This window comes from Semicossyphus pulcher, unplaced genomic scaffold (assembly GCF_022749685.1).
Source record: "Semicossyphus pulcher isolate SPU_LCO1_2020_fin unplaced genomic scaffold, fSemPul1.0.p SCAF_1, whole genome shotgun sequence".
Taxonomy (NCBI): Eukaryota; Metazoa; Chordata; class Actinopteri; order Labriformes; family Labridae; genus Semicossyphus; species Semicossyphus pulcher.
In genome coordinates, this window is record NW_027211603.1 from 30,114,803 (window position 1) to 30,136,372 (window position 21,570).

The window sequence follows — 21,570 nt, forward strand, 5'->3', positions numbered from 1 at the left end:
TTTTTTTTTTTTATAATGGATGGGGCCCAGGCCACACTCGGGTTAATTTACCTTCTCCCCTTCTGCAAACATGCAGAGCACCAAAGGCCACCGTATGAAACATTGTGATGCAAAGATTACACTTACAACTGCTGCAGCAGAAAAACTAAGTGTGTCTGCACATTGAAAGAAAAAAAGGTGGTGTGCATGTACGCACGAAGCACAACAGGAACTTTATTCATTATTTAAATACTAGACAGGCTGACAGAATTAGTCAGGATCTAATGTTTATTACCATCCTGTGTGCCTAGCATCTAAAAAAGGTTTAATTTATCATTTTTAGGCTTATTGTTGCTGCTGCTGTCATTGTATACAAGTATGCATTAAACGTAACTGTTTTCAATGGACAGGGCGAGAAGAGATATGTGAGGGGATATGTAATGTAGAGGAGGGTTGATGTAGAGAAACAAGTAGGGGGGGACGGACCAGGAAAGACGGAGGTAAAAGAAAAGAGTGAGAATTGACAGAGAGATGGGTGATGAAAGTAATTCCCACTCTATGCTATATCTCATCCTCTCCTCTTCTTTCCCTTCACTCCCCGCCATCTCCTCCTCCTCCTCCATCTCTAGATCTTCCATCTCGGCACATCTTTGTATTTTCATCCTCTTTTCTATCTCACTTCATGTCATCTTTGAAGTGTGCCATTACCCTTCACACTTTGATTTGCCTCCGTCTCTCTGCTCTCTTGCATTCGGCCTCCCTGTGGTCATTCATTCAAGCTTTTTTTGTGCAGAGCCGAGATGTGCTCTTTAATTAGTCAGGGGGAAGGAGGTCAGTGTGGCCACACACACAGACACAAACACTGAATAATAATAAAAGGTTGATGCAGTGAGAGGACGATTTAAGAAGCTATGAAGATGGAGAATAAATGCCACCAAAATAACAGCTATGAATATAATTTTCACTTTTTGTGACTGTGTCAGAGAGGTTTTATATCAACAAAACATAAATAAAAATGTGTTTTTTCGGGGTGTTGATTTTGGATTGAATACCACACTGCTACTACTATTGTATTTTTTATTTTCCCCATCCTTTGTACATACACTAGCTGCCCTTCTGGGTAGCAACAACTCAGACTATAAGAAACTAAGTTGTGAATCCACTTATTTATCAGTCACATTTGATGCAAGTTGCGCAAAATTACCCTAAGTTGCATTTGAGTAAGTATGGTTGTAGAGATACTTCATGTTAAAGGGCCAGTTAGCATGATAGGACGCCTCAGATGTCATGTCTCGTTCAAAATCGTCAGGTTTGAAATGTAAGCTGCAGACCTGAAGATTTTTTAGACGATCAACTGGTATATATTCTCGTCATATTTCAGATCCTGTACCGCTCTGAGCCATTGCCTGCAGTGATCAATGTGCTTGACTGGAGTAGTTAAGCATAATTTACAGTTAAAAACAGATACAAATACAGCCTCTGCCTGAAATGACTCAAGTGACGTCACAAAGTGCAGCATGTAGAAAAACCTGTGTGAAACCTGGCGTTCACAGCAGCCTGCAGACTTGCCTGGGGATCACTCCAAGATACTTTTACCTACAGATTTGAAACTTGACCTACGTTTAATCTAGACATCCAACATTGTAACATTATATATATATGTCTTAAAATGTGACACAGCACAATACCCCCTCTTTAACTTAAACCAAAGCTGTTTGTTCAGATTTGGACTCCTGTCTGTAACTTGTACATGACCTTGGTGACATGTTCATATCATAGTAAAAAGAGACTACCCTGCCACTTCTGATTCACTGGAGCAGCCTGTGTGTTTGTCTCACATCTACAGTAGAATATAAAAGAAAGAACACGGCTTGCTTCAGGCCGAAATGCATCAATTTTGGACTTGCGGCATTAAAATATTTAAAGTGTTTTTACCTAAGAGTGCAGGTTTTCTTCAGGTGTGAGTGCATATCTGGTCAGAGCCAGTCTCCTCTGATTCATACTGAGTCTTACATCCAGCACCATTGATTTTATTCCAAACAAAAACTCTGCTGCTGTTGGCACGGAGACGCTCTTCTTGTCTCTTTGTTACAGTATAAGAGTTAAACATACAGAAAAAGACTGAGAGATATGCTGAGTGTGTAATCAAGTGCCAACTGTAATCACCTAGTCAACTGTTGTTTATCAAAACTTCATCATTTCTTAGTGTTGGATATTATTATTTTGTATCATGTAAAACACTAATCATGATTCATCAGCCATAACATTATGACCACCGACAGGTGAAGTGAATAACGTTGATATCTCGTTACAATGGCACCTGTCAGTGGGTGGGATAAGTTAGGCAGCAAGTGAACAGTTTGTCCTTGAAGTTGATGTGTTGGAAGCTGGAAAAAGGGCAGGTGTAGGGATGTGAGGGACTTTGACAAGGGACGAATTGTGATGGCTGGACGACTGGGTCAGAGCATCTCCAAAACTGCAGCTCGGGTCGGGCGTTCTCGGTCTGCAGCGGTCAGGACCTACCAGAAGTGGTCCAAGGAAGGAAAACTGGTGAACCGACAACAGGGTCATGGGCAGCCAAGGCTCACTGATGCATGTTGGGAGTGAAGGCTGACCTGTGTGGTCTGATCCATCAGAAGAGCTACTGAAAGGTGTCAGAACAGACGGAGCATCACAGTTTGTTGCGTATGGGGCTACGAAGGGTGTCCATGTCCACCACTTATAGTGCCCACAATGGGCACGTGAGCATCAGAACTGGACCATGGAGCAATGGAAGAAGGCGGCCTGGTCTGATGAATCATGTTTTCTTTTACATCATGTGGATGGCCGGCCGCGTGTGCATCTCTTACCTGGGGAAGACATGGCACCAGGAAGCACTATGGAAAGAAGGCAAGCCGGTGGAGGCAGTGTGATGCTTTGGGAATGTTCTGCAGGGAAACTTTAGGTCCTGCTATTCATGTGGATGTTACTTTGAAACGTACAACCTGCAGACCAAGTGCACCACTTCATGGAAACAGTATTCCCTAATGGCAGTGGCCTCTTTCAGCAGGATAATGCACCGGGCCACACTGCAGAGATGGTTCAGGAATGGTTTGAGGAACAACGAGTTCAAGGTGTTCACTTGGCCTCCAAATTCCCCAGATCTCAATCCCATCTGGCATCTGCGGGATGTGCTGGACAAACAAGTCTGATCCATGGAGGCCCAAGCTTGCAGCCTACAGGATGTAAAGGATCTGATGCTTCTTGGTGCGAGATACCTCAGCACACCTCAGAGGTCTAGTGGAGTCCATGCTTCGACAGGTCAGGGCTGTTTTGGAGGCAAAGGGGGTCCTACACAATATCAGGCAGGTGGTCATAATGTTATGGCTGATAGATGTATTATAATCTCTATAGCAAAGTAAATATTGAAGCCTTTCTGAATACTCCACATCTCTGAAATAGAAAGAGTAAAACAGAGCTAGAGGGGGTGGTAGTGGGTCATTACAGAGTCCTCCTCCGACAGTGTGATAACAACGACACCAGAAGCTGTTTGGATGAAGAATACAAGGAGGAGAAGGAAAACGAGTGTGAAAAGCGAGTCAGCCGCAGATAGCAGATATACAGTAGATCAAGAGAAATAAAGATAGACAGCGACAGGCGAGGAGTGAAGCAGACAAAACGGAACAAAAAGAAAAGAGACGTTACATCCTGCGAGGCATCTCTCTCCCTGAATTTGGCAGATTATTAGAAGCGTGACCCTCAAAGGCTTCAATCCCCCGCTAACGAGGGCAACGTCTTCAAGTGACATTTCCCCGCCGAGGGAGGGAGGGGAAAAAACGAGGGAAAGATTAAAGAAATGAAAAAGTTTTTCTCGAGATAAGCTTGCGATTTAAACAAAAAAAGGTCACCGCCCCAGAGAGGAAGAATTAAATACACACACCCGCCAGCAAATCACACAACACAGGCCGTGAGACAGATTCCCTCATGTTGTACACACACCAGCCCGTACAGCAGGTCACTTCCCCTCCAGCTCATACATTATTGCCAGTTTGGAAAGGGGAAGTTTGTTCACTAAATATTTGATGGACACCCCTAGCTGTGATGAGATTAACAGATTAATCTTTCCAATAAGGATGTGTTTATCAGTTTGACACTCAACAACTTTATCAGTGTGTGTGTGCTCATGTGCAGGAGCGCCACAAGAGCCCAAAAGTTAATTAAAAATGCATCGAACATTGCACAGCTAACGACAGCACATAGCTCAAACTGAGTGATAAGGTCACACAGGCAGAGGGGAGAAGAAGGTTGAGATGTTAGAAGAAAAAGAAAAGTACTGAAACAAGCTGAAACAAAACTTAAAAGTGATAAAACAACATCTGAGGATAACAAATCTGATTGTTATGATACTTTTAAGACATGATTTGCAAAACCAGCTCCATCCAGATACATGTCTGTAGATCTGTCTGGTTTCCCCTTGGAAGAATGACTTGCTTCACGGGAAGTTGTAAACTTTCCGATCTGTTGTCATGAATAATTCAGCATTATGATCAGTGTTCAATATGTGGACTACCTCGCCTGTTGAACTCAAACTGATACCGACAGAATTCAAACTCAAACTGTTTTTGAGGATCAGTCATGTGGTCCTAAATGATCTGGTACTTCATATTTGTTTAATTGTAATATAGTATCTGAAATCTTGTTTTTTTTTTAAGAGGGCTCAGTCTTGCAATCATGTATGATTTTGTCCTCCCTGTTTTACACTAAGTTTTATTGTAGGAGTGTATTTTGTATACTGTATGGTTTTATCTGTCTTATTGCTGTTGAGTCTGTTTTGTCTCTTGTGTATTTGTTGTTGATTTCATGTATTTTAAAGGCCCATCTAGGGACGGGCATTGCAAATTAGCCAAGGCTGTAAATGCTGTAGTGTGTGGCATTGGTTTACTTGCTTCATACTTGTCCCTATACAAATAAACATTAAATAATAAATACATTTTTCTGTCTGTTTTATTATTAATCTATTGTCTTTTAATATATGCATTTATTGTCATTTACTGCTCATCCAGGGACAGACATTGCAAATGACCTCAGTAGCCTAAGATATAGATGCTGAGGTTTGTGGCATCAGTTTCATGCTTCATACGTGTCCCTATACAAATAAACATAAACTAAATAAATAAATGTGTTGTCTAATAAGTGGACACACAGCAGGGTTTCCCCCAAACAGTCCTGACAGTGTTGACCTTTTAAGCAATATAGAGCAGGAAAGTCCAGTTAATGAGAAGCTGTCATAGTTTGTTAACTCTGTTGCAGCCCTCACTTTAAGTTAACTGTCTTCAGTCTGATATTAACTGCTCCTTAAAAAAGGTATGTTTTACATACAGTAGAGAGACAAGAGTTTATGGTGCACATACATCAATCTGACTGCTTGCTAACTGAGAGCTATGGTGACTAAGGTGGGAATCGCAGGATAACTCAGCTTTTTCCCTACAGCAATGCACACCTTGAATGCACTTCAATATTCAAAATGAAGGTTTTTTATGTGGTAATGTGCAATATCTTTAGGAGGGATGACTTTTATCACTTCACGCTTACATTTTTTAGTCATTATTCATGATTTATTACTGTATGAATCGGGAGTGAGTGTGTTGAGCACTTTTCAGGAGTAGCACTAGAAATTTTGTTGTATGGTTTTAACAATGCAATGACAAGAAAGGCATTCTACGTGTCCCACGGTAACGCCAGCGATTCTGTGATAATTGATATATTGTGAGACAATCATATAATGATACATCACGATATCTGATTAACTGAAGAATACAAAGTGCCCCTAAAAAGGTAAAGTGCAGGATTAATATATTTCTTCACTGCAATTTGGTATCAGTTTGACAGAATTTGACACAAATTGAGATGAAACAATGATGCTGTGAGTCAATTTGGCAGGAGAATCTGTTTAGAGCACCATATTTCTTTCAAATATTGATATTTAGCTCTAGCCTATCGATAATTGTATCGCATGAGTCAGGACGACCATGTATTGCTGTATCGATAGCTTGTCCCACCCCTAACGGTGACTGACTGTGCGTCTGCCTCAATGCCCCCAGGCTTCTACGACAAAAACTTTTTCTGAGGGTGATAATGAATGTTAAACTCACACTTTCAGTTGTGGTGGAGCTTTACTGCTGGTATGACTGTTATCTTATTGGAACTAATAAAAGTTAGATCAACATTGCTGTGTAACTTAAGGAGTTTGTTTGCTGGGTTTATGACTCTTCTCTTCTTCACTACTGTTTCTACACTGTGTTTTAGCTTGTCATTAAAATGCTGAAATTCAATATGCCATTATCAAATAACTGCCACTTCTGATATCATCGGCCACTGTTCATAAAAACTACATGGTCTCTCTTTACAGCTGAGAATAGCTTATTTGGCCTAAAGCTCAGGATGACTACTTATTTACCAAGAACAGCCAACTGAGCAACAAACACCCAAGTTATTCACTCTTTATACACGGTGAGACTTGGTACAACCTGTCCTCTACTTCTGGCACCTGACTAGCTTACAGCAGCTGGAGGTACAGTGTTCAGGGCCGTCTCCACAGCACCGGCTGAGAGAAGAAGGAAAAATATTTACTTTGTTTTCAATCCAGATAGTCCTCATTTTACTCGTCAAACTTGTATTTATCTTCAAAACAAGAATAAGAAGTCGACAACAGCGTCCACCGGCCTGGCTGAGGTGGTCTGTCCGACAGCAGTGACCAGGGGCCACTCTGTGGCCCGCAGGCTGCAGCCTGGAGATTAGAGAGCCAGCGGAGATTTGCGGAGGATAAATGTAAAGCTGAGCTGAACAATGAATACCACGGGCCAAGATTGTTTAAGGGGATAAGCTGTTCAGAAAAATCTGGCTCAATGCAGGATTGAGTTTGTGTGTTGTGTAGGAGTTTGTGTCTACCCCTAAGTGTGCATGTGTGAGATTAGCCTGTCTGCTCAGGGGCGAGCATTTGTGGTGTGTATGTATGTGTGTATTTATAGGGACAGAAAGTTACGTGATGAGAGCGCTGTGGTGAAAATGATAAAAACCAAAAAGAGCAGAAAGTCCTATTTGGAAGCTTTTGAAGTTTCAGCTTGAATGCAGAGGGAGCTTACAGGACTTACACCATTGATCTGCCACACACACACGCACACACGCACACACACACACACACACACACACACACACACACACACACACACACACACACACACACACACACACACACACACACACACACACACACACAGATATAGTAAGGGGTAAGACATTTTCAGTAAACTCAGACTTCTTTCAGGGGTTTTCAAAGCATAATGAGTGCATTTGCTCACTGACATCTTTGTTTTTGATTTTCTGCACCGTGTCTGTCAAAACGCAAGCCAGACTCCCAAAGTATGTGCCTTTGCTGGGTGAAAAACCTGTCCACCTGTAACTCCGTCACAGTGAAACACAAACACACGAGGTTCGTCAAAAACGTAAGCAATTCTCACCGAAGTCGACGAAGGAGGACTGTCCAACTATCTTGGGTGGTGGATCTGCTGGAAAGATTTCAGCTCTGACGAAGTTCCCGTCCTGAGAGAAGCATGAGACAGACAAAGAGAGAGAGAGAGAGAGAGAGAGAGAGAGAGAGAGAGAGAGACATTATTACATAGGTCATCATCATACATCTACTTTGCTTGAATGTAGTGTGTAATATAACAGGTCCAGTGGATCTGGTGTGAGATACAAAGAAAGATTGTTTTAATACAGGACCAAGGATCATGGGGCCTTTAATTGAGCATGGAAAAGAAGTCACAATATATCGTTCATGTGTACTGTCTGTTTGTGCATGAACATGACCTCTGCATACAGGTTCACAAATTCCGCATTTATGACCTGCAATAAACATATTTTTCTAACAGATGAAGGAACATTATAGTCAAATAACCATGCAGTGGTCTGCTGTGGAGGAGGGAGCACAGAGAACAGGAAGCGACTGAACAAACTGGTCAGGAGGGCCGGTTTGGCCTGGACTGTCCTCTGGACTCCATAGAGGAGGTGGGCGAGAGCAGCGTCGCCAACTTAGCTACTTTCTTGCTCAATTTGGCAACTTTTCAGACCCCCTCAGTGACATTTTTTCTAAAAAGCATCTAGCGACAAATTTAATGACTTTTTCAGACCAGTGAAATATATTATATTGTAATTCATTCCCATGTATGCTCAGAGTAATCGCAGTTCACGGCTCCTCTGCCGGCAGCTCTGAGTTGCTCTTTCTCCTCTTGTCTCGTGCGCAGCAGCACTGCGCAGGCAGTCAGGGGCGGGGAGAGCCGGCCTAGGGCAGCCTCACAACCACTAAGTGTTGTGCAAATTATTAAGTGATGATGTCACCAATATGCAAATTAGTGTTTGACATCATCTGGCAACTTCTAGCTACTTTTGGAGGTAGTGGTAGCTACTTTCATTGGAAAACAGCTGGCAACACTGGGTGATAGGAGGATGTTAGCCAAGCTAACATCTATCATGGACAACCCATCTCACACCCTGCATGAGACTGCAGCAGTGAGACACCCACCCTGCAAGAAGGAGTGCAACCACAGGTCATTCATCCCATCTGCAGTCAGACTCTTTAACATCAGCATGACTTAGTGCAATTTTTTTGTACAATATTATTGTATTTTATTGTCTTTTTGTCTTGCCTTGTTTTTAACCACCACTTGTTCTACCATGTCCTTTACTTTGAGCTGTTGCAACAAGTGAATGGGGGATCAATAAAGTCGATCTTATCTATCTATTCTTATTTACTATTTTAATTTGTCGTCTGTCTTAAAATTCAGTTGAAATGCTAATCTGACATTTTACTGATGTAAGTCACTGAAAATGAAAGCACATTATATGTCCAAACCCCTTTAATGCAGTTGGTTCAAACTGGTTAATTATCAGAGCGTCTTAAAGGAAAATGATCATCAGTGTCATGTATTAATGTAAGGGCTTGAACTACGACGGTTATTTTCATTATGCACTAATTATTACACATCTACTTTCAGTATCCATTAACCTGACAATTATTTTCTCATTTAAGCTCTTAATTGATTCACAAAACAGCCTAAAATGCTGCTTGGAATTTCCCTGAACATCTTTTACGTCTGATGTTCGGATCGCTTTGATTATCTGCCCAACAGTCCATTAAAATCACTCTAACGTGAGTGGACATGAAACACATCTTACACAACTCTTTCTCTTCTGCTCGCTGTGTCTAAATGTAGCACTTAAGGAACATCAGAATATTTGATGAAGTTGATGCACGACTCTTGCAGTTTTTGGGCTGCATCTTCATGGTTGAATGCATTCAGTTAAGGGTAAAAGCTTCAGCTAAATAAACACAATGAAACGTAAAGATGAGGAAAAGCATTGAATCCTCATATTTCAGAGGCTGGAAAGGAAGCAGTCGTGGGATTGTTGCAGAGTAGAGCTGCAGAATATCCTGACATGACCCATTCCCGCAGGTTTATGTGCATCTTGATGATGCTGTCAGATGAGCCTCATAGAAAAACAATGGATGCAAGTGTTTTGACACACATGAAGTACCATCGGTGTGTCATACTCTTTACAGAGGGCAAGGGAGAAGACGGGTAGAGGAGAGATAAGCATATTACTGGGTTGCAAGTGTGTGTGTGTGTGTGTGTGTGTGTGTGTGTGTGTGTGTGTGTGTGTGTGTGTGCCTTTAGGAGCAGATATGATGCTGTGCGGTGGGAAACGGTTGCCTGCTGATACCAACATTACTGATTTATGAGAAGGGGGTAGAGAGATGATTGAGTCAGAGAGAGCAACATATACATTATGTATAAGTGTGTGTGTGTGTTTTGGGGAGCTGTATGTGTGCTTAAACACTGTAGCTACTTCTGTGTCAATGTTGGTTATTGTTAAATGTATTTACTGTACAAAATGTGCATGGTATGTTTGGGTAAATACTGTTTGGTTCGTGTTTTGGGAGGACCATTTTCTACTGCTGTCACATTTACTCAACCTGTCAAATAACACATTGAGAGGTAAAGAAGAGCTGAACTAAACAACCAGGCAAATACAGACTAAATAAACAGAATATCAGCAACTACACTGCATGATTTAAAGTCCCCACAAATAAATGCAACAAGAAAAAGGAGGAATACAAAAGCTAAATTTAGCAGCGCTGCTTTTTAACGCTTCACATATTTTACAGGAATAAACTCAAAAAACTCAATAATTCAACAGCACTGGACAGCTACACCATACCTGCGACACTTACATTGTAACGCAACACACTCCCACAATATTGATTTTCTGTGTCGAGGGAAAATCCACAACAACTCAGGGATGAAATGTTGCCAACATCTACCACTACTTAAAGGCAGAGGGGAGTCTCCTCGCTTCAACCAAAACTTTGCATTGTGTACATGGGAGTATTAAAAAAAAGTAAAAGTATGTCACAACATAATACTTATATCAGCACATTAAACTGTTCAGGTGACAATTACCAAATAGCATTATTTACGGCAGGCAGCATGTGAGTTCAGGGCCAGTTGGCCAATTTTCAACCTCAGTCCTATCATGCCATTATGGAGAGCTAATGCCATTATGGTAGAAATGCAATTTGGCTCTGTGCCTTTGGAGGACGCTATCTGCTTCTCCAATGGGCCCTGGAAAACCAGGGAGCTTGCTTAACTACACTTCCTCAATCTAGGGCGCCCGCCTCCGATGTCATGTCTCATTCGAAATCGTCAGGTTTGAAATGTAAACTGCAGACCTGAAGATTTTTGACACGATCCACCGGTGCGTTCTCTTCGTAGCAGCGAAACAGTAGTATCTCACTCCAGCGTCTCTCGCTGGGCAGTTTCTATCAGAGGGAGGGGCGCAATGCACGCTGGGTGTTGTTGGAATGTAGAATGGGCGAAACCACAAGCTGTTTGTACAACTTTCTCCATAGCTATGACGCCAATTTCAAATATTATTGCTTCTATTGATTACAGAGAACACCAGCTCTGACTGAGCGGCTTTTTCCAGGGGAGAACTGCTCCTTTAACAGTGGTTAGCTCACAGTACCTCTTGTAATTTGGGTAAAAAAATGTCATGAGTGAGTGGCTGCACCATTTATTGAATATTAATCCAGATAACGGTTTTGGCTTCCCATGATTACACATGATTGGTGACCGAGCTGGCACACCATGTGATGAGTACCTACATTCTAGAGGCAGTCTATAGTGCAAGGGCATTTCCCATACAGGACCCTTCCCACTTCCACTCCGTCGTGGAGTGAACTCCGTTTGATGTCACACTCACAGCCGAATGGAGCACCCTCCGTTTAGGGGAAGGGATCAAATACAGCGCCAAGCTTTGAGACCAGCTCCCCTCACTCCGGTGGAGGCAGGAAATATTGTGTGTAACCATGGTTTCATGTCACATAAATAACAAAAGCTACGTGAATACCAGTGAGGCAGAGCCATTAAAATCACTCCACATGATGAGGAAAATAAACTTCCTTGGTGGCTTCGCTTATTTGTAGCCTAAATATATTTTTCAATCTGATGTTAATGACCTGCTGAGTTTTTACAGCCGTTAAACTTTTCACTTGTTCCGTTTCTAGACAAGAAAACGGTTTATTAGATCCTGAATATAATGTTAACTTTAAGACGCTGACGTCAGTGTATTGTTTCACGTTTATCTTAATTAAAGCAGCATCTCATGACGAACATAACACAGCGTTGCACCTGGTCAGTAAGTCAGCATCGGTGCAGGCTCGCTGGCTGCATTTCAACAAGCATTTGTGAAATTGTTTGGTCAGCCCATATTTCTAGTCGCTCTCCCACATCTGTCCTCTACTCATCCTGATGCCTGGCTGTGTGCCTGTCTCTGCCAGTGTCAGCTACCCACAATGCTCAGTTTTTGGTTTGCTTCCTGTATTTGGTCCTACTTTAAGTCCGTTTATGTTCTCACCAGAATCAAACCGGACCATGGTTCATTTGGAAACAGACCGAGACCTGTCTTTTCAAGCGGACCATGGTCCGGTGGTTTGGTCTGCAACAGAGTTTGATTGCGTGTTCACACCAACCAAACGAACTGGACTTTCAGAGTAAAAGTCCCTCAGTTTGATGCAAAATTTGTACATGAGCCAGAATGCAGCACAAAATGAAACTGAAAGTGTTGCTCCGTTTATTTAAATGTGAAAGTACAATAAAAAAAAAATTGGGACTAAAATTAATGTATTATTAATAATCACAATCTCAATATTGATCAGAATAATCGTGATCAGCATTTTGGCCATGATCGTGCAGCCCTATGAGTGAGACTAAAATGAAGCCATCTTCGCAGAGCACATTTCGTCTTGTCATAGTAGGAACAGCACAGGTGTTACTAATGACATTAACGACAGCTCTGTTCGCACTAAACCATGACGACGTGACAGTGTGACAGTGAGCCGGCAGCACAATATCAGGATGCTGAAACCCAAGCAGCTTAATGGAATTCAGCCATCATTCATTTTAATATTTACACCTGTGCTTCTCCGACTGTGACACGCCAAAAATGTCTTCTGTGAAAAGGCTTATTTGGCCATTTGGAGGCAAGTAGATGAAAGTGTTTCAGCAGTCCTGAAATGACAGAAAAGCCCTGTGGAGCTGTTTTGGGTCTAATTCTTCCAGAAAGCTGCCATAGAAGGAGCACACTTGATCATCCTAATGGCAGCCTCACTCTCACAGACTCCCTCTCCACCCTGAGACATTTAGATTAGGGGACTAATGAATAGTGCTGCCAGTGTGATGGTCCAGCAGATTAATGACGGTGTGGACTGAAGTTCTCTTTAGATCAGTCAGTACATCAATATTTTGACATCTGAAAGGGGGCTTCTGCACAAATGCTTATCCTTGATTGTGGCTGAGAGGACTGGAGTATTGCTTCCTGAATACTGGTGAATGCTCTTGTGATCTGGAGCCAGCCTGGTTTTCCTGTGGCACAAAAATCTCTCGAGCAAAATAATTTTTTAACGTGTCTGGGAGGAGAGAGAGAGAAAACCAAAAAGAGGAGGGAAGTAGACTTGACATGTAATCAACTACAGGATTATTACTTCAGCTTTATTTTTGCAAAAAGGTTTTTATGTACACTGAAGCCATCCATGAGCTGCATTTGAACTGATACTAAGTGAACAGAGTCAATTGTTATTTCCAGTCTTTGGTAATTATAAATTGCCCTCAAATCCTGAGCTCATTTAAAGCTCCTGTGAGGAACTTTCTGTTTGTGTTGATTTTGGCGCCCCATGTGGACAAAGCCGTACCTCTTATCTCTTTGCTGATTTTATCCTGTACATGTTTAAGTGGTGGTTTTTAACAAAAAATCTCATCCTGCTTTCTTTAACAGTCATATGTATCACTCACTTTAAATTTCTGCCCTGAAAATTATAAACAAAGGCAGCATGCAGTTAATCTCTTCGTCTGACACCTACCCCCCCGCCAGCAGGTTCAGATATTAATAATAACTATACAGAAATAATATGTCATGTTGCTGATGGTCTGGTTTGCTTTTGTAGGTCATATAGAGTCATCAGAATTAATTTCAGTCTGTTTCATAACCAGCTAAAAACTCCTCACAGGAGCTTTAAGTAGTAATTTGCAGCAGATTGGCACCATTGGCCACGAGATATGAGGACAAATCAAACAAAACAATGTAGAAGTATTAAATGCCCATTTATTTATTTTATCATGTGCTGCATGTACAAAACTGTGGCCTACCAGTGGATCAGTGTTCATTTTGGCTTAGTCTTAGTCTTAACACTTTTAATTTAAGCAGATCATCCATACAGTAAGAGAACGATGAGGACACAGCATTGTTTTCTGGATTATGTTTTCAAGCTTCATCATCTCTTCTCATTTAAAAAGTCCTCCTTTTTGTGCGTCAAAAGACGCGTAAAACGCCCCTTTTTTTTTCTGTGAGCATGAAGCAGGAAGCGAGTGATATCTGTTATCTCTAACTGGTGCTTGAGGCTATGAAACATCATGAATTTTGAATCTCCGACAGCCCACCGACAACATTAAAGTCTTGTCTCATCAATGAAATCAAAACACACCTGTCGTCAGAGTTTTTATTATCAAATATCTATACTAGCTCGCCAACGTCTCGTCTTCGTCATGGTAAAATAGTCGTTGAAGAAAACTTATCATGTCCCTCCTCTCTCTACCTAAGTCTACTCCCTGGCTGTTTATGGTTTGTTCCTAAAATGTATTTGTGTGATCCAAACACAAGCGGACAGCTGAGCCACCTCCTTGTTCACACCTGTGTCTATCATGAGTCTCAGAGATGTCCAGAGTATTTGTGCTCATATCTTCAAACTGCTTACATCACTTCTGCTGGAAGGCCAAAGGGCCCCAAGCACAGTTATTGCTTCAGTCTGTCACAAGACGAGTGCTACATTTGTTTGCACGGGCCAGATAGGAAAACAAATATTTTTAAGACCTAACAGAAAAGTTCAGACTATCCCCGCTGTCAGCAGAAAGTCATCTGTGACTGGTTGTTACTCACAAAGTGTGTGTTGCTTGTTTAAACATGTTTCCGACGTATTTAAAACCTTTTCACACAGCACTTGTGTCACCTGGGGCCCTGAGGTATTTGTAATAAGGGTGGAGGTTGTCTGTGATCTTATCTCTGTGCAAGTCTGTAAGTTTTATAGTTCTGCCGCACTTTCCTAACTTATTTCCCCACACACAAATGCCGTGTGCTGCTATTATGTCCTACTACGTCCTTGCGAATTGGAATCACTGTGATTTGGGGTGTTTTTTAAATGTTTGTTTGTTTGGGATTTGTATTTTCTCTGTGCCTTTTTTCTGCCTCTTCCCTGATTGAGAATTATGGAGGCTGTGTAAGCAATTTGAAAAGACAGTTTTAACAGGATTTTGGGTGAAAATTCAGAAGGCTTATCTCTGCACACAGCAGGGAGAAAGATTTGCAGAAAGAGAAAGCTCAAACCCACCAGAAGAGTGAAATCTCAACATGATTAGATTGATGACATGCATGGCAGCGTGCGGAAAGGAACATTTTTCAATATTTCAACAGGCTAATCAGGCGTTATGAGGTGGCCTATTAATAGCAACGTTATAAAGACAATGTTATGCAGAGCCTTACCCTGTGTGAAAGCGCGCTATGAAACAGACATGTTGGTCAATGTGTATATCATGAGGTCCCAGGTCATTCTAGACCTGTGCCAATGGTGCTCCTGTAAAGCCGGGAGCAGCAGCCGGGATAGTTTTTATTCTAAAGGAAAAAGAGAGTACGGTGTAGACCTGCTCTTTTTGTACAGTGTCTTGACATAACTTTGGTTATGATTTGGGGCTATATAAATAAAACACTGATTGATTGATTCAATGGAGGTACAGGCGCAGGCTTGGGATGCACATAAATCCAATATTAATCCCAATCAAATGTTGCCTTCCCAGGATTAAATAATTGATAGACGGAGATATTGACATCAAAAACACGTGCTCCACCCATTGAAAACTTCGCTCTATCAGTCAAACGCTCACTAAGCTAACAGCCACTCCCCCGGGAGCGATGGAGAGTTTTGCATGACTTTTGGGGGATCTGGCACGGTCATGTCACGAGCATCGAGTGGAAGAGTAAACAACAGAGAGCGGTGTTTCAGTTTTCGGCAACTTCAGCGTCAAGTCAAACATCCATAACAGCTTCGCTGTACAGCACGACACCACCCAACTCCCAAAGACAGACTGACATTACCACTGCATTTGCATTGCATTTTGCCTCTAGAAGATGCACTAAGTTCAGGTAAAGAACCAAATTTTAAGTCTTAGTTTGATGCTAGTAAAATAAAAAAAATAAAATAATAAAAAATGTCCCTAAAATTAATAAATAATCGGGATTAATAATTGTGATCTCAATGTTGATCAAAATAATCGTGATTAGCATTTTGGCCACACTCCTGCAGCCCGAGTACAGGCTGTCAGTTAATGAAGCCCAGTACTACAATCAATTTCAATTATTCACGGCACACAAATTGTGCTTTTAGAGGTTAATTATTAACATGTTTGATGATTTGAATACTGATGAGGCAGAAATGTAAAAGGCACTTGCAGGATTTTAGTGATTTAAAGTCCATCAGCCAGAGGTTCAGGCTGCAGTGGATATGTTTGTTTGATGCCAAACATTTTTTTCTATTTGTACAGAATTATTGTTTTTATAACCAGTGTTAAAAATGTAGAAAATACAACGTCCAGGAAGGAGTGCAACAAACACACACACACACACACACACACAAGCACCAATGCTAAGACTTACAATCTTTAAAGTCTTACTAAGATGTTTGAAACGACTTCTCATTCATGCAAATAGTGATGATAATATAGTGAGATATATGCAACACCTTCTACTTTGGTAAATGCATGCGTGTATGTAAAACCGAGGCGTGCAGGAGTAAATGATGCACTTTGACGACAGGGAAAATCAACTTGTGTCAATTAGATCAAGAGCCTCCAATCACACTCACACACACACTGAGTCACACACAGATGAGGCTTCAGGGTGTTAACTCTCTGTGCTGAGGATGAGGTCTTGTGTGATTGACTGGTGCTGGTCGCCTGATTGCAAGATGTCATGATTAAAACTGTGCGAGCGTGTTGTGTGTGTGTGTGTGTGTGTGTGTGTGTGACAGACGGTTTGAAAACAGTAGATTGATGTGTGAAGATGAAAGGATTACAGGTCTTGTTATTATTCTTTCCTTCTGTTCACATTAATCCCGACACATGCATCATCACACACACACACACACACCTCGTGAAGCAGTGCAGTTAATGACATATGTGCAGCTGTAGCAATAAAATACATTTAACTGCAATGAAAACTATAAAATCTATCCTGGAGCAGTTGGGAGATTTTAAACGTGTTAAAAACATCAAAGTAAAACAATAACGTGCAGAATTCATGCAAATAATGTCAAACTTGTACGTTGTAAAACGCTGTGAGTAGCATTTGGTTGCTAATGCAAACTGTTCATTGTGCCGGGAACATTGGGATTAAGGCTTAAGGTCGTAAAATAGGATGCTTTGAGTAGCTCCTAAAACTTAAAGTTATAATCTCGAAGATCTCAGTTTCGTTCTGTTTGGCGGCACCTATGGTGATAAACGGTAATTACAGGAGCACACTTCCCAGATATCCAGACAGTGTTGCATGTGTGACGTCCATGGTTGGCTCCGGTTGTAACACTGGCTGACGGTCGCTTTCCTTTTTAGACTGTTTGCTTCATCTGAGCGTCGAGTTTGTTTCTTTTTCTTTGGATTTTCACTTATTTTTGAAGTTGTATCTGTAGTCATCCATCTTTTCTTTGTTTGTTCAGCCATAGTAGATTACTGTTTACTCGCAACACTTGCAGAGACCAGAAAAGCAGCTGCTTAGCTCCGCCTACCCTCTCTGGCAGACCAACCACTGCTGGCTGATGGAAAATGTGTCACTAACTGGGCGCTGCTAATGATTTTTTCCGTGAAAGTCGCCACAGACGCCCAGTCTGTAATACTGCAAATGCAAAGCCTTTCATCAGTGGGCCATAGGCTCAATCATCATTGTGTTACCTCATTCAGGATAGATAGAGACTTAACAGACATTTATTTAAACGAAAATCTTCAAGATATTCAAGATATCTTTACTACTATGTTTTACTGTTGAGTGAGCTCCATATTAACCTGCAGCAGTATGCTACATCTCATACAGCACAACAGTCATGTATGAGGCAGGAATCCCATAAAATGATCCTGATGAATTCAGAAAAGAGACAGAAGAATAACTTGCATAATGAAGAATGAATCCTCTTCAAGAAGATGATTCGAATTTGAATATTTTTCCATGCAAAATGATGATATTTTGTTGCCCCCTATGAGGTAAGGCCTACATATGCTCATGTAGCCCTCACTCTATTATGTGCATATTACGCTTCTAAGCCCGGAGGGAATATTTGTAATACTTATGACAAAGCCAAATTAGCATGAAATGAGCTATTTTGCATTTGGACATTTCTTTGTTTTCCTTGCCATGCAAAGACAGGAAAAAATCCCCTCAACTTGGTAATGTTTCAAATGTTAACTATCAAAACATTTTTTCTTGAACATGTATTAAAATCTCGGCTCTGTGTGCTGGTGTGGCTTTTGTATACATTTAATCTATTGTTCAAAATATGCTTATGCTTCAAGCTTTATATTTCACTCTGTGATACCTGTGGAGTAGCTTAGCATAATTTACTGTTTAAAAAACTCACACTGGTGCTCTGTGCAGGCCCTCATACAGCCTCTGTCTGAAATAACTCAGTCAGCTCTGTTCCTCTAAGAAACCCCGCCCCTACAAGCCCACTTTCTTCTGATTGGCCAGCTCTCTGAAGCCTGCTGACGTCACAAAATGCAGCGTGCAGAAAAAACTGTGTGAAACCTGGTGTTCACAGCAGGCTGGGGATTACTCCGACATACTTTTACCTACCCACGTTTAGTCTGAACATCCAACATGGTAACTTTATATATATATGTCTTAAAATGTGACACAGCATAATACCCCCTTTTTTCTTGCAAGAAAGAGACCCAGAGAGAGTGTTTATGTAGCTGACTGCAGAGTATCACCAGAGATGTGTAAATCAGTTACCATGAACTAAATTATTATATCAGACTGGAGAGAATTGACCTTTAAAACCTCTTGGCTCTATTTACCGGCCAATGAAAACACCTCGCTTCACTCACCTCCCCAGCTTGTTGCCCCCCTCCCCTCCCCCCTGTCACTGCCCTCTCTGGTGTAATCTCAGGAAAACAGAGGAAGGGGAGAAATGGAAGTTGACTGAGGGGGAGAGAAAACAGAGAAAAGTAATTAAAACAGAGTGCTGGAGAAAGAGGAGCGTGCTGGCCTGTGACCGGTAGATGCAGCTGCATTGAACCGAAGACTGCAGTGGGATTAACAGGGGTCTAATGCTCCGAGGATGCTGGGAAACGGCTCGGCCTTGTGTGTTTGTGTTTATACGCCGGAGTATGTTTGTGTGCATCCATCCTCATGTTTGTCATGAGCCTTTGGGTGAACAATATTTTTGAATTTATTCAAGTGTGTGCAGATGTGAGCAGTTGTTTGTGCTTTAAAGAAAAGAAGAACAGAGGAATAACAGAGAATGTGTGAGGACGTAAGAGCAGGGTCGGGCTTTTTCATGAGCTTAAAATGAGAAGGAGGAGTGATACAGCGGAGGACCTGGTTTTTCCAACAAGCCATAAGCCCATTTTTTCCTCTCATAGTCTGCGTGTGTAATTCTGTCCTCCTCCCCAAACCCTGGCTGCACTCCAGATCAACCACAACATTCAAAAAGACCCTCTTCTCCAAACACAGAAGCTTTATCAATTAATTAGCAGTTTGCACAGTGGTGGAAATTACAAGACACACTGAATGAGATATTGACCCTGCCCACAAGAGAAGAACTAATTAATTAATTATGATGAATAAAAGACACAAGGGCGAACAAAAGAAGGCTCAACACAGAGCTCAGAACACAAAGATCTGCTATCTAAATTATTGCACATATTCTACCAGGCGTGTTGTTTAGCAGATATCCTCTGTGTACTTGCACAGATACAACAAGCCTCTGATGTCAAATGACTTACTAATTGTGCTGAGGAAAGCACCACTCCAATTGTCATCTACATGCTAATTCCATTTTAGTAGCATGTAGATGCTTATAAATATGGATTGTCGTCTGCGTCTAGCATGTAGATGAAATTGCTGATAATGCTTTCATCTTAAACAAAGGCTTAAGGTTGAAACAAACCATGACAAACACTCTGGAGGTGCAGACCTCTGCCAGGCTTATATAGTCCTTAAAATAATGTATTTCAATTACAGAATTAAGACAGAGTTAAAAAAAACTTTGTATGTAGGTTCAGAGCTCACATAATATCACATGTTATTTTAGTCAAGTAAGCCCAGTGGTTCTAAATTAAAACACTATCCTACAAAAAATGAAACGAGCAGTTAAACAGTTTAAAAAATGAAAAAACAAAGCCTTGTTGCATATCTCTGCTCCTGGGACATCGGTACGTCTGAGCGGGTACTCTTCACGGTGGGTCTCACAGTCAATAGACTGTGCACCAGACTAACCCCACAGCATGTCACCATGTTGCTATTTCTTCACCAAAACCAGCAAACAATCTGTGTCCCAGATAATAAGGACTGGTGTAGGCCTGGCCTTGTGATTTTAAGTTTTTTAACAGAAAAATGTTTATTTACTTAATGTTGCTCTTGGATCACATGTCTGTATGCGCACGTGCATGCGTAAAATGGACACTAGACAGTGTATCTGTAGGCATGATTGTCTGAGGATAATAATAAATGTACCTCTTAGTTATGTGTGTGTGTGTGTGTGTGTGTGTGTGTGTGTGTGTGTGTGTGTGTGTGTGTTTCTGTGAGTATGAGGGAGAGTGTGCATCAGAATGAGCGTGTATGATGGAGAGCTAGTTGTCGGTCTCCAGCTGTTATTTTCAAAGGAGACTTTTATCCAATACAAAAAGTAAATTTTAACCTTGACGGTTAACCGGTTATTAACCGTTAAGATTGTCGGTTGACCGGTCCAAAAAAACTTTCCAAATGCACATCCCTAATTCACAGATTTTGCAGAATTCACAAACTCAAATCCATCACGAGCGAAATCTCGAAAGACGATGCGATGGATGATGTGCATGGCAACGTGCGGTACGAAACGTTTTTCTATCTTTCAACAGGCTTTAGGCTTTAATCAGATGTTACGCGAAGCCTTGACATTTTCAGTCATACCGGGGGGATAATGTCTTAAATTGTAGTAAAATACAGACTTTGCTTATCCTGTGCGAATGCGCCGGACAAAACACTGACGTGAGGAGGTCGTTTCTAAACCACATGAGGTGCCCAGGTAGTACTAGTTCCGTGCGAATAGGGCTCTAGTTAGCATCTTAGCATGCTGACATTTGCATATTGGAAATAAACACTAAGTAAAGCTGACACTGATGGGACGTCATTAGCTTCACAGATATATTCAAAATATAAGTTGCAGAGCAGGCTGCAAGCATGGCAAGCAAGTCTTCCTACCAAACAACCGGACAGAAAACAGAAATGGCTGAATCATTGGGGGAGATGAAAAAGAATTAACTTCAATTTTCCTTCAAAATTAAAATTGATCTTCCTTTTGCCTCTTTTGCTGCTTTCTTTCACTTGATGAACTTTCCCTCCACATGTCCGGCATCCTACTGGTTTTTTGGGAGAGGCAGTTTATTTGCTGTGTTTTGCTCCTGCTTGGTCTCTTTCTATCCTCACACACCTTCTCTGACAAATCCTTCAATCTCTCTGTGTCTCTCTTCTTCCTCACCCCCTCCCCTTCCTTTCTCCCATTCCCCCTCACTGTGATAAGATAGACTACTGTTCGACTGGTGCCTCGACCTGCTGAATTTCAAACAGGCCTCTTCGACAAAAACTCTGAGCCACCGTCTCCTCTCTCTGCTCTCCCAGAATATAAACTAGTCCTGCAGCAGAGCCAAGAATCCTGCAGCCCAAAGCCCACCAAAGCTTTGCAGATCTGTGTGTTGCAGTGAGGAAACG

General features: G+C 41.6%; 1 protein-coding gene across 1 annotated transcript in view; it reads right to left on the bottom strand.

Annotated features, from left to right (window-relative positions):
• Nucleotides 1–21,570, bottom strand: part of itfg1 (integrin alpha FG-GAP repeat containing 1) — a 183,199-nt gene that overhangs the window by 128,556 nt on the left and 33,073 nt on the right. Inside the window, exon 8 of the mRNA XM_069657592.1 lies at nucleotides 7,476–7,557. Coding sequence (XP_069513693.1) covers nucleotides 7,476–7,557 — 82 coding nt within the window. The remainder of the gene's footprint in view (nucleotides 1–7,475; nucleotides 7,558–21,570) is intronic.